Source organism: Neopsephotus bourkii, unplaced genomic scaffold, assembly GCF_033783945.1.
Source record: "Neopsephotus bourkii isolate Nb327-2 ecotype Australia unplaced genomic scaffold, CSIRO-AGI_Nbou_v1 NB_678, whole genome shotgun sequence".
Taxonomy (NCBI): domain Eukaryota; kingdom Metazoa; phylum Chordata; class Aves; order Psittaciformes; family Psittacidae; genus Neopsephotus; species Neopsephotus bourkii.
Window position 1 is genome coordinate 407,245 of NW_026901177.1, and position 24,274 is coordinate 431,518.

The window sequence follows — 24,274 nt, forward strand, 5'->3', positions numbered from 1 at the left end:
TGGTGTGTTATCAACATTGTTCTCAGGCTAAAGCTGAAAACAGCACTGCGTCAGCTACTAAGAAGGAGAAAAATGACTGCTAGAGCTGAGCTCAGGACAGCAATTCTACTCATTTCAATACAGAGTATTAAAACATTTGGCCAGTTGTAACTGTGTGATTCACCAAGGTTCAAAAAAGTAATGTGACTGTGTTGGGAAGATGAATCTCATTCCACTTAAGCTAGTGTTGCATCACCTAGGTATTTTTCTCACTCTAGCCACAAGACTAGAAAAGCAGCTGCAAACCCACTTTATGTTCTATGCAGATGGAAAGAATCAGCCTTAGAGGAACTTCTGAGGTCACTGGGCTGCAGACTGGGACTAACAGCTATAATTATCCATATAAAGTGTATGAAGGAAAAGGGACATAGGGAAATCAGATTACCAATGCTAAAATAATTACTTTTATGTATAAAGAAGAAAGCTTTGCGTGAACCGTACAGCTTTTGAGACAATCAGACACATATGATTGTGCCAGTGTAATTTGGAGAGAGGTGGGAGAGGTGAAGAGGGTCTTTGTCCCTCAAGGAGCTCTTCCTGCAGCCCACAGCAACAGAGGCATATGTACTGCACAACCATGTAGTCTGACCCATGAAAAGAATAATTTAATCTTCGGAATTTTCAATTTCTTGTCTCTCTGAACCATTTAAGTTCAATTCTTTTAATTAACGTTTAAATGAGGCTGCAATTCCCTGTTTACATTTTCAGAGGTCATTAGGACTTTACAGCATTAGGCAAGTTCCCTTTCATATCAAAGAATTTGACAAATCTTCTCACATCCAGGCATTTTATACTTTCCCAGCACTGTTGATCTGGATTTATTTTACTGCTTTCTCTTTAACTACTGATTGTATCTAGGCTTGATAAGTAACACAGACATAAGAATGCGCATTGTCCAGATTTCCCCCAAATTTAAGTAAATAGAAATTCTACTGTCAAAACTAATTTCCATATTGTATAAAGCAAACCTCAGAATTACCCTTTCTAAACACTCTTCTAAACACTCTGGTCTTTACTGGTTTTCCCATTTCTCACAGAATGTTTATCTTTCACCCATTTCCATCTTTTTATTACATTAGTAATATGCTCATTTGTATGTTCCTTTCATCCTCAGAGAGACCTCAGTATACACGTATAGTAGCATTTCTCAGCAAGATATAAGCTTGTGCTATATGTCATAAGACAGCATGCAAGCAAAGTGCTATAAAAAGGGTCTATGTGTGCAAAAGCTTTAGAGTCAGTGGGCATTCAGCACTGCTGCCCTTGAAACTTCTCTTTTGCCTTTCACCTATGTCCTGTCCTGCTAACTGATGTCCATATGGGATATCTCAATGAACGCGTCTTCTCAATGCTGCTTATAATGTGCAATGCCTCTGCTACACACATGAATCTCAATAGTGAACCAATGAAGGCACCTTCCCTACAAGTGATAATAGTGACAACTATAACGGAACTTTAGTTGACAAAAACAAATAAAATCAGGAAATAGTTATATTGGATTTGCATGGCCAGGTTTTGGCAGAGGTTACAGGGGTAGCTTCTGTGAGAAGCTGCCAGAACCTTCCCCTGTGCCTGACAGAGCTATTGCCAGCTGCTTCAAGATGGACCTGCCACTGGCCAAAGATGAGCCCATCAGCAATGGTGGTAACACCTCTGGGATAATGTATTTAAGAAGGGGAGAAAGTTACTAAACAGCACCAACTACAGCCAGAGAGAGGAGTGAGGACATGTGAGTGAAACAGCTCTGCAGACACCAAGGCCAATGCAAAAGGAAGGGAGGAGGTGCTCCAGGTGCCGAAGCAGAGATTCCCCTGCAGACCATGATACAGACCATGGTGAGGCAGGCTGTGCTCTGCAGCCCATGGAGGTCCATAGTGGAGCAAATCTCCATCTGCAGCCCATGGATGATCCTGTGGGAAGCCCATGCTGGAACAGCCTCCTGCCAGGAGCCCACTCTGGAGCAGGTTTGCTGTCAGGACTTGTGACCCTGTGGGGCATCCACACCTGAGGCCAAACATTCTTCAGCCCAGCAACAAAGGATTCAAAGGGCAGCAACCAAGAAAAACATTCAGGCTAGAGTACTACCTTTGCCAGTGTTTCCAGTTTCTCAAATGAACCACTCCAGCAGACAGACAGCAGTTCATCAATTTTTTCTCTAGGGATGACCTGTAACAAGAAGTTACATTTCTTAATTTCAACTCTGTAAGCTTAAATTGAAGTTGATGCTACAGTAACAGTTACAAACTGTTTATGAAGGAAACCATTTTAGGGTTTCATTCCTCTACACACCCAACCCCTTTCAAGCAAGTATGTAACTAAAACTACCTAAATTCTAAGAGTCAAAGCTAGGCTGTAATGGTGGTGTTGTTTGTCCTACAGCAGTGACAGTACTTGGGACCCAAGTTTGTAGGCCAGGTCTAGCGGGGGCTGGTGGAGCTGGTCCGATAAAGAAGGGGAAGGGCAGTTTTGGTAGGAGGCTTGCCAGACTGGTCAAGGAGGCTTTAAACTAGATGTGTTGGGGGAGGGGGGCATCATTCCATCCCAACACTCCCAGTCAGTTGCCAGCACCTATAATAAATGCTTGGACCAATGCAGAGATATTCCGGCTGCTCCAGCCAATGAGCCGGCTTCATTTGGAGCTCGGCTCAGATGCCTCTATACAAATGCCCGTAGCATGGGGAACAAACAAGAGGAATTAGAGATGTGTGCTCGTCTACGGGGGTATGACATTATAGGCATCACAGAAACATGGTGGGATGGCTCCTATGACTGGAGTGTTGGAATGGAAGGTTACAGACTCTTTAGAAAAGACAGGCCTGGCAGGCGCGGAGGGGGAGTTGCCCTTTATGTTAGGGATAGGCTGGAGTGTATGGAACTCTGTCTGGGGACAGGTGAGCAGATAACAGAGAGCTTGTGGGTCAGGGTTAAAGGGAAAACAGCGATGGGAGACATTACTGTGGGGATATGTTATAGACCACCTGATCAAGAGGAATCTGCGGATGAAGCACTCTATAGGCAGATAGGAAAAGCCTCACGCTCACAGGCCCTCGTTCTCATGGGTGACTTCAACCACCCTGACATCTGTTGGAATGACGGTACGGCCCGGCACAAGCAATCCAGGAGGTTCCTCGATTGTGTGGAAGACAACTTCCTTCTGCAAGTAATAGAGGAACCGACAAGGAGAGGTGCCATGCTTGACCTTGTGCTCACCAACAGGGAAGGGCTCGTTGGAAATGTGGCACTCCAGGGCAGCCTTGGATGCAGCGACCACGAGATGGTTGAATTTGAGATCCTTAGGACAGTGAGAAGAGCGTGCAGCAAGCTCACTGCCCTAGACTTCAAAAGAGCAGACTTTGGCCTCTTCAGGAACCTGCTTAGTAAGGTTCCATGGGATATAGCCCTAGAGGGCAGGGGGGCTCAAGACTCTTGGTTGGTCTTCAAGGATCACCTGCTACAAGCTCAGGAGTGTTGCATTCCAACTAGAAGGAAGTGCAGCAGGAGGGCCAGGAGACCTCCTTGGATGGATAAGGAGCTCCCGAGGAAAATTCAAATGAAAAAAGAGTTTTATAGAAAGTAGAAGAAAGGACAGGCGGCCTGGGAAGAGTACAGGGATATTGTCCGGGAAGCTAGGGACCAGGTTAGGAAAGCTAAGGCCTAGTTAGAATTAAACCTGGCTAGGGATATTAAGGATAACAGGAAGGGATTCTACAGGTACATAGCAAATAAAAAACAGATTAGGGAGAATGTAGGCCCCCTCAGGAAGCTCTCAGGTGAACTGGCTACACAGGATTTGGAGAAGGCTGAGGTTCTGAATGACTTCTTTGCCTCGGTCTTCTCTAGCAAAGGCTCTGACCGCACCACCCAAGTCTTGGAAGGCAGACGCAGGGACTGTGAGAATGAAGACCTTGGGCCCACTGTAGGAGAGGAACTGGTTCGAGACCATCTTAAAAATCTGAATGTGCACAAGTCCATGGGTCCTGATGAAATCCATCCACAGGTCCTGAAGGAGCTGGCAAATGAAGTTGCTAAGCCACTGGCCATCATATTTGAAAAATCATGGCAGTCAAGTGAAGTTCCCGACGACTGGAAAAAGGGAAATATAACCCCCATTTTCAAGAAGAGGAAAATGGATGACAAGGGCAATTACAGACCAGTCAGTCTCACCTCTGTGCCTGGCAAAATCTTGGAGCAGATTCTGCTGGAAGGCATGCTAAGGCACATGAAAAACAACAAGGCGCTTGGTGACAGCCAGCATGGCTTCACCAAGGGGAAATCCTGACTGACCAATCTGGTGGCCTTCTGTGACATGGGTACAGAACTGATGGACACGAGTGAGGCAGTTGACGTCATCTACTGGGAATTGTGCAAAGCGTTCGACACTGTCCCACACGACATCCTTGTCTCTAAATTGGAGAGACACCAATTTGATGAATGGACCACTCGGTGAATAAAGAACTGGGTGGATGGCTGCACACAAAGAGTTGTGGTCAATGGCTCAATGTCCGGCTGGAGACCAGGAACGAGTGGTGTCCCTCAGGGATCGGTGTTGGGACCGGTCTTGTTCAACATTTTTGTTGGTAACACGGACAGTGGGATTGAGTGCGCCCGCAGCAAGTTCACCGATGACACCAAGCTGTGTGGTTCGGTTGATATGTTGGAGGGAAGGAATGCCATCCAGAGGGACCTTGACAAGCTTGTGAGGTGGGCTGATGCCATCTTTATGAAGTTTAACCATGCCAAGTGCAAGGTCCTACACCTGGGTCGGAGCAATCCCAGGCACAGCTACAGGTTGGGCAGAGAAGAGATTCAGAGCAGCCCTTCAGAGAAGGACTTGGGGGTGCTGGTTGATGAGAAAATGAACATGAGCCGGCAGTGTGTGCTTGCAGCCCAGAAAGCCAACCATATCCTGGGCTGCATCAAAAGGAGTGTGACCAGCAGGTTGAAGGAGGTGATCCTGCCCCTCTACTCTGCTCTCAAGAGACCTCACTTGGAGTACTGTGTGCAGTTCTGGTGTCCTCAACATAAAAAGGACATGGAACTGCTGCAACTCCAGAGGAGGGCCATGAGGATGATCAGGGGACTGGAGCACCTCCTGTATGAAGACAGGCTGAGAAAGCTGGGGCTGTTCAGCCTGGAGAAGAGAAGGCTGCGTGGAGACCTCATAGCAGCCTTCCAGTATCTGAAGAGGGCCTGTAGGGATGCTGGGGAGGGACTCTTCATTAGGGACTGTAGTGATAGGACAAGGGGCAATGGGTTAAAACTTAAAACAGGGGAAGTTTAGATTACATATAAGGAGGCAGTTCTTTACTGTAAGGGTGGTGAGGCACTGGAATGGGTTGCCCAGGGAGGTTGTGAATGCTCCACCCCTGGCGGTGCTCAAGGCCAGGTTGGACGAGGCCTTGGGTAATATGGTTTAGAGCGAGGTGTCCCTGCCCATGGCAGGGGGTTGGAACTTGATGATCTTAAGGTCCTTTCCAACTCTTAACTATTCTATGATTCTATGATTCTATGATTCTATATTAAAATAAAAACAATACAGTGATAGTGAATTGCCGAAGTCATCATCATAAACACACTTATTCAGGGCACTAAGTGGAGGGCCTACTTCAACAATTAGATCAGCCAGGGTTTTCAAAACCATTCTATAACTAAGTGAAACAGCAAGTCATTTCTCTCCAGTGACACACCAGGGACATACTCAAAAAGCACAATGCAACACAATCAGACAATAAATCAGAATCCTGTCATTATTTGGCTTTGAGCAGGGAAGCACTGCCCATGTTCTCCTCTAGTCATTGTCATTCCTGCTGACTACCTGGACCATTTGGTTTCAAAGCTTCTTTATTTTTATCTTTTGGACTAAGTTCACTCCAGGGTCACAAAAGTTATGTACAACCAAGACCCTGAAGTCTTTATGAAGATGTAAAGTTGGGTTCCTTTGGTTTTGTCATGGTTTAAACCCAGCTGGTAACTCAGAACTATGCAGCTGCTCACTCACTCCCCCCACTTCTTCATCCCCTCAGCTCCCAGAGGGATGGGGAAGAGAATCAAAAGAATGTAACTCCCACGGGTTGAGATAAGACCAGTCCAGTAACTAAGGTATAACATAAATCACTACTGCTACCACCAATAATAGTAATGGTAAGGGAAACAAAAAGGGGAGAGAATACAAACCACTCACCACCCGCTGATACTCAGGCCAACCCAAGCAGTAATCTAGCCCCTGCTGGGTAACTCCCCCCAGTTTATATACTGGGCATGACATGCTGTGGTATGGAATACCCCTTTGGCTAGTTTGAGTCAGGTGTCCTGTCTCTGCTTTCTCCCGACTTCCTCTCCTCCCTGGCAGAGCATGAGACTCAAAGTCCTTGGTAGGAGTAAACATTACTTAGCAACAATTAAAAACATCAGTGTTATCAGCCTTGTTCCCAGGCTGAAAGTCAAAACCACAGCACTGCACCCGCCACTAAAAAAGAGAAAAATGACTGCTATAGCTGAACCGAGGACAGGTTTATACAAGCATTATTCAATAATGGAATTTCATGCTTTTCTTTCCTATCATTAGTCAGCTTCTGCCAGGTTTCTCTGAAATTGTGATTTACAGATATCCGTAAGTGAAATCCAGCTCTTTCCTACAGCCAGATACACAAAACTGAATGAGAAGTTCACTAAGGAAGTTGTTTAAAACTGGTCTGTAAAACATACACAGTTGCAATAGCCTCTGGTTCCATCAAAGTGAGAACCTCACAGTGCTCACAATTAACTACAATGGCAGCACCTTCAAGGGAAGTGTGTCCATCATTAAAGCCTATTTATTTCTCAGCTCCTCAACTCCTGATCTCACGTTTCTTGCTTTAGAGGGTAATTGTTCTGTTGCTATAGGAACACCTTCACAAAAGTCTTATTTAAATGTATGTCCTCTCAGGTTTCTCTTGTCCCCGTCAGTTTTATCTATGTCATTCTAGAAGAAATTTCTGCTGTTTTGCTAAAAAGCAACATCTTTGAAGAGGCGCTGTCACTGTGAACAGCGTTAAAATGAGTTAGGTGTTACTGTGTTAGGGGAAAATGAGCTGCTACTGAAAGCTACTCCCCTGTGGTGTTTCTAAACCATATTTTGCAATGATCTATACTTATATACACCCACATACCTATAAATATACACATATATAAAAGTGCCAAAAAGATGTTCTAGTCCACTGTCCCACAAAAGGCAATACATTTTGCATTCACGGGCAGAATATTTCAACTTCAGTTTCAATTATAAGACTATTTTACAGATTTCCATGACTCAGAGAATAAGTTGTTAGAAACTTGATATATAATAAATGTACAAAACCAGGCCATCTTTAAAATTCTGGTGGTATGTATTGGCACCATACTGCAATACGAATGAGTATAAAACAATTTTTTAGTCAAACTTTGAGCAAAAGTAGATACAGGTAGTCAGCAGACTTGCTACATAAATGCTTTCCAGACTAATTACAGAAGAAACCAAAGCATGGCTTACCCCAGCAATTTCAGTGACTATCTTCTCTGTGATCTCTTTCCCACCCATTAGGCGAGTGGCACTTTGAAGAAAAGTAATTGCTTTTCTTAAGTCCCCTTCTGACACTTTAACAAGGTAAGACACTGCCTGGAAAATAATGTCAGAAAATGCCAAGTTACATGTTTACTGTTAATTAAAACACAGTAAGCTTTCTCAGAACACTGATTTTAAAACATCAAACAATGTCTAGAGCAGATGGTCACAGACAGGCACAATACACAAGTTACAAAGCAACCTTTCTACTTTTATAAACGTGTGATGGCGATTTCATAATGAAGCACAGTATAATGCAAGTATACTCAGCACATAACAAAAAGCCCTATAGTTTTGCTTGTTTTCTCTGATGGACATTTCTCTGATTTTAGGAAGACTTAAAATTCAACCCATCTGTGGAAGGAGAATAACATTTAAATGAGGTTATATATTTCCTCTAAATACAACTGAGAAGTCTGGAAACTTAGCCCCTTTCAGTGCAATGCAATTATGAACCGTATTAAGCAATAAAATTACACGGCAATCAAGAAGTTACCTCATTACTGATTTTTACTTGTTCCTTCTCAGAAACATCCAACAGCCTCTGCTGTTGGATTTTGTCTGACAAAGGCTTGAAGCGGAATTTGGAGCATCGAGATGTTAAAGGTTCAATTATTCTGAAAGAAAGGAAGGTTAAGTGTTTGGTAAATGAATGCATGGGTCAAGTTCATACAGACAAAGCTATCAAGACAGAAAAAGGCAAAATAACCTTAAACCCACAACTTTGTGAAAAACACAAGTTGAAACCTAAACATTGTGCTCAGACTTATATTCACATAGCTACACCTCTACTAGATCTCTAACTGAAAACTGTAGGTCAATCTCTCAGCAAGAGGGGGCAGGAAGAAATTACAGAAGAAAAATGTCAATAAATCCAAATAAGCAACAAATTCCACATATACCTGCTGATGTAGTTACAAATAAGGCAGAAACGTGTTGTTTTAGATTCTTTCTCCATTGTGCGCCTTAAGGCTGCTTGAGCTGCTGAAGTCATTGAGTCTGCTTCATCCAGGATTACAATTTTAAAAGGAGGACAAACTTTACCACTGAAAAATAAGAAATCTTTTATCCAGGAGACAAGCAACGTATAGACCAAGCTAAAAACCAAATCAAACCAAAAACCAACCAAACAACAAAAACTCCATACCAGTGCAAACAGCAAGTCATACTTCATTTATGTATACCTGACAAATAGAACATACTCAGTTAATTTTTTTCTGATTATGGACTGGTAATTGTAATAAAGGGGGGGACTGAGTTCCCATAGAAAGGCTGATGCTTTAATACTACCAAATGTCCTCAAGAATATGTACTCTTGCTTTAAGTTTCTTCTTTCAATAACTAATGCGGCTCTTCTTTTCCAAGCTTCCTGATTTCCTGAACTTCAAAGAACACTGCAACAGACTAACAGTACATAAGACCACTTCTTGCCAGATAGTCCTGGCATGCAGTCTCTTTCTGCTACTTTCCACTATCTGTTTTTTCCACACATATTGGCTTCACCCACACAGGCCTTCTCGCCACCTTACACCAGAATCTTGTTAGCATCTTAGAAACTAGCACCCATCTTGTAAGTAATGCTGCAGATTAGACATACTAGAGAAACAACTTCCACCAAAATTTACCCACAGAAGCTTTTCTATGTTAGTCAGACTACATTTACAAAGGCAATTACCTATCACCAAATCCAGAAGACTTGATCTTTTGGGGTTTTCCCTGTCTGCCTCTAACTCTAACAGAACTGGCAAAATTTCCTCCCAGGTATTCAAACTCTCAACATGAAATTACATGAAGTCAAAGCTTAGTCCAAGCACTGTGTTGCAAATTCCTGGGCAGTGCTGACCCATCATCTGTATTAGAATTATAAACAAAAAAGAACCACAGGCTTTGTCCTAAGCACTTACTCTGAACGGCTTCCAGATGCAGTAAGTTGAGCAAAAGCCTTCACTTTTTCCCGAATTACTTGGATTCCACGTTCATCAGAGGCATTTAACTCAAGGACTCTTTGCCGGAATAATTCAGGACTGCAAAATTTTTATTACAACATATTAGTTGTTAGTTCTTGTAATGATGCATTATAAAGTATCTCAATAACCCTTCTGGGCTTTCTGAACAGCAGGTATTATTTTTGCCAGCATTACTAAATAACATGCCTCGTTAAAAGGCAGTTGAGGTATGACTTTCCATTAGTTATTTTTACAGTTGCGTCCCAGACTATGAAAAACAATGAGGTGTAAAATTACACCAGTTATCGAGGAAAAAGAAAGCAGGAAGTTGGCTTCATAAGTTCAGAGCACTATATAATATGCCTTTCTACTTATATGTTGTGAGCAACATGGAAGAACAAGTAAAATGCTCAGATACAGTCACTGGTAGGGCTCTGCCATTGCAATGCTACCAGAAAGAAACGTCTATAAAGTATAATACAGACAGTGTTTAGCAGCAATACTATACAGCAGCACCTCTGATTTAAAAAACAAACCAGCCAGTGGATTTTAAGTTCTGGGAATTCAAATAGATGTAAAACATGAAACTGTCTTCCTACTATTAAAATAGAAGTGGTTCTCTCTAAAAAGCAACATGAGTCAAAAAATAAAAACAATGACGGGGGGTGGTGGGGAGAGGCACTAAAGTCAGCATTAGAATTAGATTTGATTGTAACATCAAACCACCTTTTCATCCTTTTTTTTTTTTTTCTTTTGGGTCACTGAATTCACTACTCAAAACCCCCAAGTGCTACAAGTGAGCTGATGAACACACACATGCTGAATTTTAGACTCCCACTATTATTTCTAGACACAATCCAATGGTGCATAACAAAAAGACTACAATTCAGGCATTTTATGAAGTACTTTGAGATCTAGGTGTAGCTATCAGCTTACTGAATATTCCATTAAAATTGTGACCCCTTTACAAAGTTCAGTAAGACATATGCAAGCCTTTTTTTTCATACTCTTTGTTACAGAGTTGTAAGGCTCTTAGTTTGAAGTATTGTAAGTCTGTATTAGTAACAGAAAGCAAAGATTTGTGACAGGACAAAAGAGAAAGAAATCTCATATTAGAGCTGAATTACAGTGTGAGGGTACTCCTGAAAAAGATCTAGAAGCTACGTAAGAGCAGGCAATGGCCAGAGACACTCCATCACATGATTAGAAGACATGTGATAGTTGATTACACCAAAGCAACTTGACTCCAGCTTACCCATAGAGTTCTCTAGCAGCTGCTAAAATAGTGGAAGTCTTTCCAGTTCCAGGTGGGCCATAGAACAACAGATTGGGAAGCTGAAACAGTAACACACCATTTTATGAAAAGCAAACAAACAAAACAAACCACAAAGAGGAACACCTACTGAAAATCTGTGCACCTCATAGACCATAAACTACCTACTCTTCCTGGTAAATAATATCAAGTCTTTCACTTTTAGGTCATTACAAATGGTGCTGTAAAGGAGGACAAATGGTTGCTGTTTACAACACAGCATGAACAAGTTGTTATTTGGTGTTATGTTCTACCAAAATTAATACTTTGGTTTATATTTTATTTTGATATATTCCCTTCAGGTCATGTTTGAGATTACTAAAGCTTACAGAACTTACTGTTATGACTGCAGTGACATGCAAATTTATCCAAGAATGTCCCTGAAATAGTCTGGGTAATATTAGTAGTGCAGGTGTCTCAAAACCTGTCACATGTTAACTATCCCTTACTTTCTCACCTCCACATATTCAAGCCATGCCAAGAATTCTGTGCTGTCATTAACTTAACTTCAGTAAATACAAGGTAGCTTGAGAATGCGGTAAGTGCAATGCAGACATAGCCTAACACTAATCACAGGGATGCTTGTAAGGACTGACCGGACTGCCAGCATAGTGCTGGCAAATTCCTACATCCTTCCAAGGATTTTTTGAAGCAAGACACCAGATTCTTAACCTAATTTCTTTAAGACATTAGGTTAACTGATCTTTCAAATAATTTAATTAATAACCTCAGCATGAAAAATAGGAATGCGTTAAAGAAACAGGATGACACAGGAGGACCAAAGAGGCACAGCAAAGACTGCAGTAATGATTATAGGATGACATTTAGCAGCACAAAGCATAAAATCTCACAGTTTGAGAATACAACTAAATATCTGCTAGATGTCTGGAATTCATCAGCTGGAATAAATTAAAAGTTGCCAAAAGTCTGTCAGTGAGAGGAACAGTGTAAGCCTGTTTAACATATATCAGAGCAACACATAAATTGGCAAAAACCAAATTTGTGTAAGTTAGCCATGACTACATTTTGGCTGAAATCAGTAAGATTTCTAATTAGCACAGGAGTGCTAGCTTTCTATACTACAGACTTTCTGTACTACAGCTTTCTGTGCTATCAGACTGCAGTTGAAAACTGCTGCCTTGACAGGGCGATGTTCCAGGTTTATATTCTTAGAACAAGAATCTAAGAGTCCCTCTGATCAATAGCAAAAAGACAAACCTCTCAGTTGGACTTGATTTTCAGCCCTTAATAAAGGTTCTATTTTTAAAAAAGATCAACTAAAATTAGATTAGAAAATTTTATGCTGAATATAGGAAGCAATGTAGACAGAATGGGAACAGCAAAACCAAACACATCCAAGTAGCAGAGAAAAATGCAGAAGTACAAAACCCATAATCAGAAAACGAAACAGAGACGGGCCACTTTGGTAACAAGCATCCCATTTTAACAACTGGGCAAGACACAGATAACAGATTCAAGTGCGTATGTACTGTAAAAGAACAGAGTATTTTCAATTTTCCATCATTTTATAGCAAACAAATCCATTTCAAGTTTTGCCTGCTCTACCAATCATTTGATTGTTTTCCTAGTTACTGAAAAGTAAACAGTACCTAGTGCAACCAAACACTTTTCCAAGTTTGATTAGATGCCACAACAATTCTACTCCCCTGTATCTTTTAGGAAAGTTCCAGTGAAAGGAAGTGTTAACTGAATGTCAGCTGAAAATTCACCAACCACTATTAACACACTGCAAGGATAGGCATTTTCACAGAGATTCATAATTTCATGGGTCTATGCTAATTCACATTTTCCTCGTTCTCAAATCAAGCATTATCAGGTACAAAGTTTTAATAAGAATGTTTCTAATTCCATTAAATCCATACTTTATTAATGTGTGCTACAACCTCAATTATGCTTGTTTATCACTAAAGTTATCACTAATATTTACACTACTTTTCCATCAAGCACAGCCTACTCCTTTATGCAATGGTGGCGGTATTTTTAAACAGGCTGCAACCTGATCTGGTTATCCATTTTTCCATGCTTGCCAGGCGTAAGCAGCAAACCTGCAGGCATCACCCTGCTTATGGGACAGTTACCGCATATAGTGTGAACCCCAATTACTTTTCTAGAAGTTTCAGCACAAGTGAAGAGAAAAATTGCCACAATAATCCTACCCCTCTCTTTTTTCAGTCATTAAGATACCATGAAGTAAATGAAAACTAAAGAATACTATGACACTTCTCAGTTTCTTTGCAAAAAAACAAGAACAAATCAACAGTCTTAGAAGACAGAAATCAGCTTCTCCAGTTCAAAAACACTTGGACTTTGGTTTCCCCAGTTTCTAACAAGACAGATGCTTGCTGTTACAAATGGAGATATATCAGGGACTTAAAAGTTCTGCTCCATTTAGCAGCTCCAAAACCAAGGCCTACAAATAGAGACCAATCAACAAAGGACCCACTTTCCATTTTCAATACTAAGGTTTAAATAAAGCACATTACACAAACCTACATCATTGTCACAGCTGTTTCTTTGATCTCACCAGATCTCCAAATTCAGTAAGAACTTCTGAAATAAGTACCAGCCACTTTAAAGTTCGAATTACACTTTCGCCTTTTTGACAGAATGAGTCCTTTCAAGAACTAATAAAATATCCAAATTTTAAAAGTGTCAGATATTTTAAAGCACTTCCATGATTTTGTTCTCAAATGCCTTGCTGGATTTGGGTAGCTATGGCAAAATACAAAGCTTGTGACCATAAGCAGAAGTTGTAACTTGGCTTTTTAACTCAGGAGGCATAAAGCCAACACAAGGATAAGAGGCTCATAATCTAAGAAACACTGCTGATCCAGAAGCTGTAAGGTTTTAAATAACTGTTGCTCAAAATAGAACTTCATCACCCATCACCTAAGCGATGTTCCACAACTGATACATCCAGACAAAGTAAGCGGCAGCACCTCCTTTCTCCTTAGCTGTCAGTAGTTCCTTACTAACTACCTCGACTGTACAAATCCATAGTATATAGTACATAGCAACACTGCTATTCAAACAGAAATTTCTATGGGTACAATGCTACATGACACGGTCACATTACAACAGCATTCTCAAAGTAAATTGAATCTGGAGACACGAGCTAGAGAAAGAAATTATAACAAGTCTTCCTGAGTTCTGTCACACCAGCTCCATTTTGGCTCTTCACACTTAAGGTACTTCTGCTTTTGCAAGTTCTGAATAAATTAATATTTTTAGATAGAAATAAGTTCATATCAGTCAAAACCAGGACTACAGAGCAAATTGCCTTAAGGTAAAATTTTCAAATACCAAAGACTACCTGTGCATATAGTGCATTAGAGCACACTACAAGTGAAAGGTTTCTTGAATAAAACTCTGAAAGGTCCAAATTGTTTCTTTTAGATCTCTGTGAGCAGAAAGCCATATCACAAATATCATTTTCAGAACATTCTTACCAATCCCTTCCACTAGCACTTTCATGGCATTAGCAGTCCATGAAAACAGAAGCAGCTTTTGGAGCACAAGAATGACTCTTCTAGGCGAAATGTGGAACAAAAACCACCAACCAAACAAAAAATCTCATCATGTATGAGGGGAGGAATTGTCCAGATCTGCAGAAAAGCACAGCCATCTCTTGGCTACCTATTTTATATCTCCCTTCAGTCCCTTCAACTCCCTCTCACCTGGTTTGGAGGAAATAAACATTGTTCATACCGAGTATTTACTAAATGTTTATCCAAAAGCAAATGCAAGTATAAACAAATGCAACTGAAAACGCTTTAGGTCACAGAAGCAAACACTGCACTGAAGTTAGTGCAACTGTCATACTCAGCTTTTCAAAGCCGAAAACTTACTTAGAAAGTTTACCCCAAAACTCTAGAATTGGTATCTAAGTAGCATGTAAAGTTGTAAGTATATACTGTTATAAGTGGCACTTGTAACTTAAACTTCCCTTATGACTAACAAGTGTATTTGTTTTCGTTTTCAGCAGTTTCACAGAAGCAATGATAGATTACTAGAACTGTTTAGGAATGACTGGCAATCCAGACTTTTATATGAAAAAAAAATTCCCTCTTCTCTTAAACAGGAATGTCAAAAGTACTATCTGAAAAGTAGCATAGAGACAACAAAAGCCTTTCCAGATTTGAAACTATTAACAAGAAAATCAACTGAGTTTTTCTCCAGAAAGATTCAAACTACTTCACAGAACTGGCAATTTCACAATGTTAGAGTGCTGGAAACATCATAAATTTTATGCATATTTTGCAACATGCTATGAGGAAGCCACTTAGCTTGTTCATAAAGTACCACTGGAAAAATCATTGCCTTGGTTTTTGCTGGGGTAGAGTTAATTTTTTTCTTAGTAGCTGGTACAGTGCTGTGTTTTGGATTGTGTGAGAACAATGTTGATAACACACGAGTGTTTTAGTTGCTGCTGAGTAGTGCTCACCCTAAGTCTAGGACTTTTCACTTTCCTGTGCTCTGACAGTGAGGAGGGGCACAAGAAGCTGGGGGAGGGAGTAGACACCTGAACTAGCCAAAGGGCTATTCCATATCATAGAACATCATGTTCAGTATATCAACTGGGAGGAGTTGGCTGGTAGCTACCAATTGCTGCTCAGAGACAGGCTGGGCATTGGTCAGCGGTTGTTGAGGAGCTGTACTGTGTATCACTTGTGTTTCTTTAGTTTTAGTCCTCTTTTCCCCCTTATCTTCTTATATTATTTCAATTATTAAATTTATTCTTATCTCAACCCATGGGTTTCACTTCTTTTCCCCAATTCTCCTCCTCATGCCTTGGGGCAGGAGAATGAGCTGCGTGGTACTTAGTTGTCAGCTGTGGTTAAACCACAAAAATGACAACTGCTGAGTTAGAAGTTTTCAAAGTTTCTGCCTAAACACACTTATTACACTCACATCAGCACCTTCCAAGGACTTTTTCAGCACAGCAACAACTTCATCCTGGAAGGCGACTTCATCCACATTTTTGGGGCGACTAAACAAGAAGACATCAAATGCAATTCATTAGCTAACAGTTTCAGAAGAAAACAGAAATTGAGAAAAACAACACTTCCCTTTCCAATCACATCAAGTACTGAAGAGCTGAGATGGTTTAGTTTGAGGTGTCCCTGGCCATGGCAGGGGGTTGGAACTAGATGATCTTAAGGTCCTTTCCAACCCTAACTATTCTATGATTCTACAATTTCATAGTTGAGGCCAAAATCATAAGAAGATCATCTGCCTATTCAGGAAGCAGTTTGTCTATTGTAAACACCTGCCTGAGCTGTTTATAGAAGCAGAACTGTATTGCAGACTGCAATATTTTACCACTTTGTTAGCTGTTAAAGGCTTCTCAAAACTAAAACATTTCCTACACTTTCACACCAAGCCACAGTGATGAAAGGGCACAGCTTGACAGGGGCAAGAGAGGCGTCTTCTGCTCACTAACACCAACAAAGGGCTCTTACAGCAACTGATGGTGCTGGTTTTCCCCCATAACAGAAAAAAGTTAAAACTGCTCTCCCAGGAGGAAACACCTACAACTCCCTTGCTACACACCCACTCCCTCTTCCAGACACCCCTCCAGAACCAGCCCCACCCGCGATCAGCAACTGCAACCCCAGCCAGCGACCCCAAAGCCTCAGAAAAACCCTTACTATTTCTCCACCCAGGGGATAGGTTTAGGCCTCTTGCTCTCCCCGCTGCACCCCGCTGCGCCGGCCGCACCCCTCTCCTTAGCAGCGAGGGGCTTGGTGCTGATGGCAGATGGGCCTTTGAGGAAGGCCTGCATGGCTCCAGCTGTCTCCTTCACCTCACAGCCTCCCCACCTCAGCCCAGCCGTCAGGCCGAACACAGCCGCGCACACAAACCCACCACACCACAAGCACAACCAACCACACCGGCAGCTCCCGCCAGACCTTCCCGCCAACCCGTCACCGGCCGGGGCGGGGCCGCTTCCGCCTGCCCAGGACCAACCACAGAGCTCGGCCCCACCGCGGAGGCGGGCACTTACGTAACACCTCGGAACTCAGGGCCCGCCGGCAGCTCTGCGCATGCTCCCGCTCCTGGCGTGAAAGGCGGAAGGGGGAGGACCTCAGGACGTCATGGCTGGGCTTCCTATCCGGGGGGGGGTGGGTCCGGGTCCGGCGGGGTGCCGGCGCCTAGTGGTTGGTCATGGCCGTTCTTCCCAAACGCCCTAAGCCGCTGTACAAAAGCAGTGCTGAACTCAAGCTGAAGAGAGGGCTTTACTGTCAGGAGGCTGCGGCGTTAGGCAGGAGCTGCTCACTTTGCCCTGGCGGCTGAGGTGCGTCTTGGGGGTCTCTGGAAGTGAAACCCATGACAGCGAGGTCTGGCCCAGGCCTGTCCAGCTCCGGCTATCCCTGAGGATTTGTAATCGTATGGTCCTCGCTGCCAAAAGTAGCCCCGGCCCTTGCTGTCGCTAAGCGAGCAGCTCCCCCAGGTGTACGGGTGCAGGGGTTTCTTGTGCAAAAGCTACTAGCGAAGGAAAAGTGGATCTTTTTTGTTTCCACATTACTTCTAGTAATCTCCATTACAGTAAAGCCATGGGAATAATGAGGGATGTGATGTGGCAGTTCCCTTTAAATAGCAAAACTGCATCCTAGTAGATTTGGCAGTTGTGATGCGTGCGCACATCTTAGAATTGTTAGGGTTGGAAAGGACCTTAAGATCATCTAGTTCCAACCCCCCTGCCATGGGTAGGGACACCTCACATTAAACCATGTCACACAAGGCTCTGCCCAACCTGGCCTTGAACACCACCATGGGTGGAGCATTCACAGCCTCCCTGGGCAACCCATTCCAGTGCCTCACCACCCTTACAGTAAAGAACTGCCTCCTTATATGTAATCTAAACTTCCCATGTTTTAAGTTTTAACCCATTGCCCCTTGTCCTACCACTACAGTCCCTAATGAAGAGTCTCTCCCCAGCATCCCTGTAGGGCCTCTTCAGATATTGGAAGGCTGCTATGAGGTCTCCAAGCAGCCTTCTTCAGGCTGAACAGCCCCAACTTTCTCAGCCGATCTTCATGTGGGAGGTGTTCCAGTCCCCTGATCATCCTCGTGGCCCTCCTCTGGACTTGTTCCAACAGATCCATGTCCTTTTTATGCTGAGGACACCAGAACTGCACACAATACTCCAAGTGAAGTCTCATGAGAGCAGAGTAGAGGGGCAGGATCACCTCCTTCAACCTGCTGGTCACGTTTCTTTTGATGCAGCCCCGGATACGGTTGGCTTTCTGGGCTGTGAGCGCACACTGAAGCTGGCTCGTGCATTTTCTCATTGACCAACACCCCCAAGTCCTTCTCTGCAGGGCTGCTGTGAATCTTTTCTCTGCCCAACCTGTAGCTTCATGCACTGTGTAGCTACATCTTATATGCCCAATTGTGTACCAGCATTGTGGGTAAAAAACTGAAGTAATTCTGCTGCCAGAAGCTGTATATTGTGTGGTTACAGATGTTCTGCTTTACAATTTCACCTTGGCTACTCCTAGGCATGAGGCACAGCCAGAGTGGCCTGGGCAGCCATGGCAGTGATTACCCAGAATAGAACCTATGCAAGGGAGAAGATTTAGAATGGTCTCTATGGCAACAGAAGAACAATCTTTGAAAAAGGAGGTACAGGAAAGAATTTAGGCTGAAAATACTTCATTGTGTCAGTGAGGCAACTCTATAATCTTTGTCTGCACAATTTTAAATAAGCTGTTTCCTCTCATCTGGCATTCATTGAAGCATGAAATCCAGATCATAGCCTTAGCAGCAAGTGCCTACACATATAATTACTGAAGTTGTCTTGTTCTAGATGAAAATACAATGCCTTTTTTATATATATTTTTTTTTCTCCCACTGTGATTATATTTGGTACTTCTAAGTCATGATAACTTGGAAATGGTAAGGATGGAAAAGCAGCTAGAACTTATTAGCTTGCTTTCTGAAACTGTAAAAAAGCTTCATTCTCTTCAGTGGTCTATATTTGATCCACTCCCTAATTGGGCCGCTTTAAATATACCTGGCATTTGAGCATTTTGTGAACTATGTATGAGTCTCAGGTTCAGTTCAGCAGTGGAACTTCCTGTCTGCTACATGAACTTAACTTCGTAACACAACTTTTTGTGTCATTAACACAATGTCTTAACATTAAGTTAAGAATTCCAGACAGGAATAATGAAATGCAAGCTTCTCTGTCTTGGTCCCTGTTTTTCTCTCCCTTTCCCTCAGATATACAAGGACTGAAAATTCTGCTTGCTCTATTCCACTGAATTGCATTCACTCACCATCTTAAGGTCCAACAGATCAAACTCAGAAATAATGAGTTTGATTCAGTCATTCACTTGACTATAGTTTTTTCCATGGCAAAGGCTGTGTTTTTCAGTAGCCTCATCAGTGCTCCTCAGATGTAGCCCATAGCAACTGCTGTTCTAATGCACAGAAAAGCCAGTTTAGTTTTAATTTACTAATCATTTGGTGGATGCTGGATTTGTTTTCATATAAGACTATTTTTATTTATAAAACTATACAACCTATGATGTGTTGGTCTTTAAGAAATATAGTATGCCAGTGGCACATGCCTCATTACTGATACTGATTGAAAGCAACCTTCTTCGTTTTCATCATAGCCAGATCCTCCAGCCACACTTGAACCCTAGTATCTTCCAAGTACCTCAGATCTAGTTTCACAGTTATCCAAAATAGAGCCAGGAGCTCAGTGAAATGATCCAATTCATTGCACTACTACTACAAAAGACAGGAGGTAAAAGTGGGAGCTTGTGGTTGGATGGGTGGAGACTACATTGTTTGGTGGCAGGGCAGTATTGAACTGCCAAGGCAGCTTGAACTGACCGAAATGGGAAGTCTGGTCTGCTTTCTTCCCAGTCTTATGTTGCCATTTGTAGGTGTACAACTATGGCATGAGGGTTCAAGAGCTCGTTTGATGGTAAGGGGTAGGGATGGTAATAGGACAAGATAATTGATTAGGGGGAGGACATCTGTCTTTATAAGTTACTCTGCCTGCTGCCCTGCAGACCTGGCCATGCCTTCATCAATCAGTTCATCCAGTTGATATTAATGCTTTCTGGGTGATGAGTTCGAGTTTTTTTCATGACACTGGAAGTGGGTAAGTGGCTTCCTTAAAATAAACTGCATAGAATTTAGGAAGTAAGCTGACCCTAGAAATTACAGGATCACTGTCCAACAGCTTTGTCAAAAATTCAGGCTTTGTTTTAAAAGGGGAAAGTGTTGAAAGAAAAGAATGCAGTACAAATAGGTGTATATGGATTTTCTTCAAAGTTTAATGCAAACATTTGTCTAATAACTTTCAGCATTGGAAGGCTTCTCTCAGAATTATATAAGCAACACAGCAGACTGAAACTGGTAGGTTTCACTGCAAGCTGTGTAAACAAGGGAAGGTTCAAAGCAAGATGGCAAGAATGTTGAAAGGTATGAATTGTTTTTTTTCTTTTTTCTTTTTCTTTTTTTTTTTTTTAAATGAAGAGATAGTAGCTAGGACAGCATTCAGCTGAGCTCAGGAAAGAGTGCCTGAGGGTTATGATCACTGTACGGAAAGTCATGGCTAAGATGGATAATGTGAATAGGGATTACTCATTCCTTCTCAGGAACGGCAGGCCTGAAATTGAACAATCAGGATTCAGATTTAAAACCAAAAGAAGTTTGTCTGTTTGTTTGCTTATTTTCACACAATGCATTTTTAAATTCCAAATGTTGTTACTACTAAATGTTATGGCTATCAAATTATAAATAGATTAAAAAAATAACTAGGCAAATTCATAAAGAAATGGAGTGTTAAATATGATCAGGGAAATGCAAACCTGAACTCAGAAAATCCATGAACTACAGATTGCTACAATTTGAAAGGGGAATACTGGAGAGGACCTCTCTCTTTAAGTGGCCTGTTTCATACACTCTTTCATAAGGGTGTATTAATGGTCCTACTCACAGATGGGCTACTTCCCCAGTCTATGTCAGGACAGCTTCTTCTACAACATGGACAGTGAATGATTGATGTAAAATGATAGTGACAAAAAATGTTTATGATGGGGAAGGAAAAAAGGGAAAGGGGCAGATAGCTTTGCTAAAACTAGTGTCTTCAGTGGGCTCTCTTTCTTCAGAAAGGATGTTAGATGCAGTTGTGCTCCTTTTAAAGTAAAGTAGCTGAAACAGCATCTGAGGCAAAGCAGGTTAGGCTTTGCCATGCTTAGGCAGGAGGTTAAGGTTGAAGGCAGGTACATAGGCGTGGATTGGTAGCTGTGTGCAAGAGAAAAAGTGTACATACAAGTTTCAGCAAGGAGGCCCAGATTTGTCACTGGATCTGAGAGGGCAGTGGAGAGCCAGGGAACAGCCAGGGAAGCCCTAGTCATGTGACCCTTTTAAAAGCTAGGCAAGAGCGCTGTTGAGTGAAATGTTCTAGAATGAACAGAAATAAGAAACCTTGAAATATGGAGTGGTATGTTCCTTTACTGCATGATTAATGTTACAGAAAGGAAACAGAACTCTGTGTGTCATCTTTGTAAGCATGCATCAAAGAACTATCTGACTCATTTACCAGTTTCTTCTGGTAATGGAAATGTGCTGCAGATCTGAAGCATTGCCATAACCAGTCAGAGTGTTGACAGTGTAATTGTGTTTCCTGATTATGCCAATAGTGTTAGAGTTCTTCCCAGTGAATAATAGGGCCCCAGCCTTTGATATGGGTATCAGACAGTTTACAGACAAAAGTTAAGGGAGGAAGAGGTATGATACAAAGGAGCTTGTTTACAGAAGAATAAAACTGGGAAAGGGATTCTCAACTTTTCTGTTATTCTATCATCCTGCTTTTTTTTTTCTGGTATGAAAGTGTCTTCAGATACAGTCTGTATACCAGAAGGTTGTGACTGTGTTCTGGAAGGAGATTTTCTTGAAAAACTAAGAGATGGATGAGCCTATAAAGGTTATGGTAGGACTAGGAAAATGGAGATAATGCAGTGAAGGAGATAGGCTAGTTTCATGGGCAGTCTAATTCTGATCTTTAATAGCCCTTTGGTTTCAGTTGGCTGAATGTTTTTTAATAACACAAGAAAGAGATATATAGCTCTATAAGATGAAAAAGAAAGAAAAATAAGATTTTTGTTGTTATTTTTAAAAATTTTATTTCTGTGAGAGTTGCTTCTTCCACCTGGCCAGGCCATAGGATCTTGTAAACATTTTTTGTTTGCAGTGTGGAATTTACTATTTATTTAAATGGCTTACCATGGCCTCAGCTGTTTGATTCAGGATCTAATAAGTGGCTGGTGATTTGTCAGGCTGTCGCTCTATAGAGAAATCAAATTTTTTTGCCCGTTGGCCATCATTTTAATAGTGAATCATGGTGTTGGTACAGCCCTGCTTTCTGGTGAGACCCTGGCTTGTGCCTGAAATGTAAATCATCATCCTCTCTACCTCTAAAACATGTGTAATAGCAGGGGTTTTATCTTTCAGAGGGTGAGTTTGTATTTGTGATAAAAGTGCTGGCTCAACTTCACAAATATTAACAGCACTGGAAATTGTTACCAGAACAGTGATGGACTAAGTTGGTCCAGCATCTTTGAGCCATTCCTCAAGTGACATGTGCAGGTCTTTCATTTCTCTCTGTCTCCAAGAGCTCCCTGTAGTCCAGGTTCCTTTTTACCCCCTCTTAACTTGGGTCTAAAACTGTGGATTGTCAGCACTTTTGCAGTATTTCTGACTTGGTTGTATCCCTGTGGCTCTTCTATTTTGGAATTTGTAATTGCAATTCACACTATGGACCGCAGCCTTTTTTAATGCAGACACCACTGAATCTTGGCACTGTAAAGAAATAATCCCATGACTGGTAAAATGGTGGAGTTTACTATCCCATGGCTGCGTCCCACAGCCCTAACATTTCCACCAAAATAACATAAATTTTCCTCCTTTTGTTCACTGTAATTCACATCATAGGATGGCACCCTCAACTTGGACTGAATCCTATGAAACCCACCCATTGTATAAACTGGCTAGGGAACAGCAGCAAAACATAATTATTCAGTTTCTGCTGCATGTTTTCCCCTTTCAGATTTCGTACACATTACTAATTTTCAGTGTAAGAAAATTTTCTGTAAGAACTAAATTTCTGTAAGAACTTTAGTTAGAATCATAGAATAGTTAGGGTTGGAAAGGACCTTAAGATCATCAAGGTCCAAACCCCTGCCATGGGCAGGGACACCTCACACTAAACCATATCACACAAGGGCTCATCCAGCCTGGCCTTGAACACTGCCAGGGATGGAGCATTCACAACCTCCCTGGGCAACCTATTCCAGTGCCTCACCACCCTAATAGGAAAGAATTTCCTCCTTATATCCAATCTAAACTTCCCCTGTTTAAGTTTTAACCTGTTACCCTTGTCCTACCTCTACAGTCCCTAATGAAGAGTCCATCCCCAGCATCCTTATAGCCCCACTTCAGATACTGGAAGGCTGCTATGAGGTCTCCAAGCAGCCTTCTCCAGGCTGAACAGCCCCAGCTTTCTTGGCCTATCTTCATACAGGAGGTGCTCCAGTCCCCCGATCATTCTCGTGGCCCTCCTCTGGACTTGTTCCAACAGATCCATGTCCTTTTTATGTTGAGGACATCAGAACTAAACGCAATATTCCAAGTGAGGTTTCACAAGAGCAGAGCAAAGGGACAGGATCACCTCCTTCAACCTGCTGGTCACATTCCTTTTGATGCAGCCCAGGATATGGTTGGCTTTCTGGGCTGCAAGCGCACACTGCCAGTTCTGTAAGAAGTAATTTTCTGTAAGAACTAATTTTTGTCTCCTGAACTGGATTGCAATTTACCAACAGGTTCAAAAGTTATTGAAGGTATAGTGGAAAACTGGAAAGCAGACTAAGCCAGCAAAACCAAATAATAATAAGAATCTTAAAATAGGAAAGGTACATGTGTCTGCAGTTACTGCTGCTGAATAACTATGTTGGTATAGGAACATAGTTTCTTAAGATAACTAAGAATTAATATAGTTCTTAGCTGTCCTTGATGTTCTTGAACAGCCTTGCTGCAGGAGTAGTAAGAGTGAACCATCTACACAACTTTTTGGTGGAGTTTATTTCATTTATGAATGGGATTATACAGTGTCTGCCTTCAGAAAAAAAAAACCAACAAAAAAACAAAACACAACAACCCCCAAAAACCACATTAAGTATCTGGAAATACGACGACTTTTCTAGTCCCATGTGCTCACCTGCAATCTGTAACCTCCAAGAGCAAAATAAAGCATCCCAGGTCTTTCAGACCCTTCCAAAGATTATATCTGCTTGTCAGTCTTCTTCCCATATGCTTATATTTCCTGATGATTTGATCTCTCCTGGTTGAGGG

The 24,274-nt window shown here is 41.9% G+C and overlaps 1 protein-coding gene across 1 annotated transcript; it reads right to left on the minus strand.

Moving 5' to 3' along the window:
- Window positions 1–2,112: 2,112 nt before the first annotated feature.
- On the minus strand, window positions 2,113–16,766 carry RFC4 (replication factor C subunit 4). The gene is made up of 8 exons (XM_061353567.1): window positions 16,549–16,766; window positions 15,809–15,887; window positions 10,820–10,899; window positions 9,523–9,642; window positions 8,521–8,664; window positions 8,115–8,235; window positions 7,547–7,672; window positions 2,113–2,205 (listed from the first exon to the last, which is right to left on the minus strand). The coding sequence occupies exons 1-8, from the start codon at window positions 16,680–16,682 to the stop codon at window positions 2,113–2,115; spliced, it is 897 nt and encodes a 298-aa protein (XP_061209551.1). The 5' UTR covers window positions 16,683–16,766.
- Window positions 16,767–24,274: the final 7,508 nt, after the last annotated feature.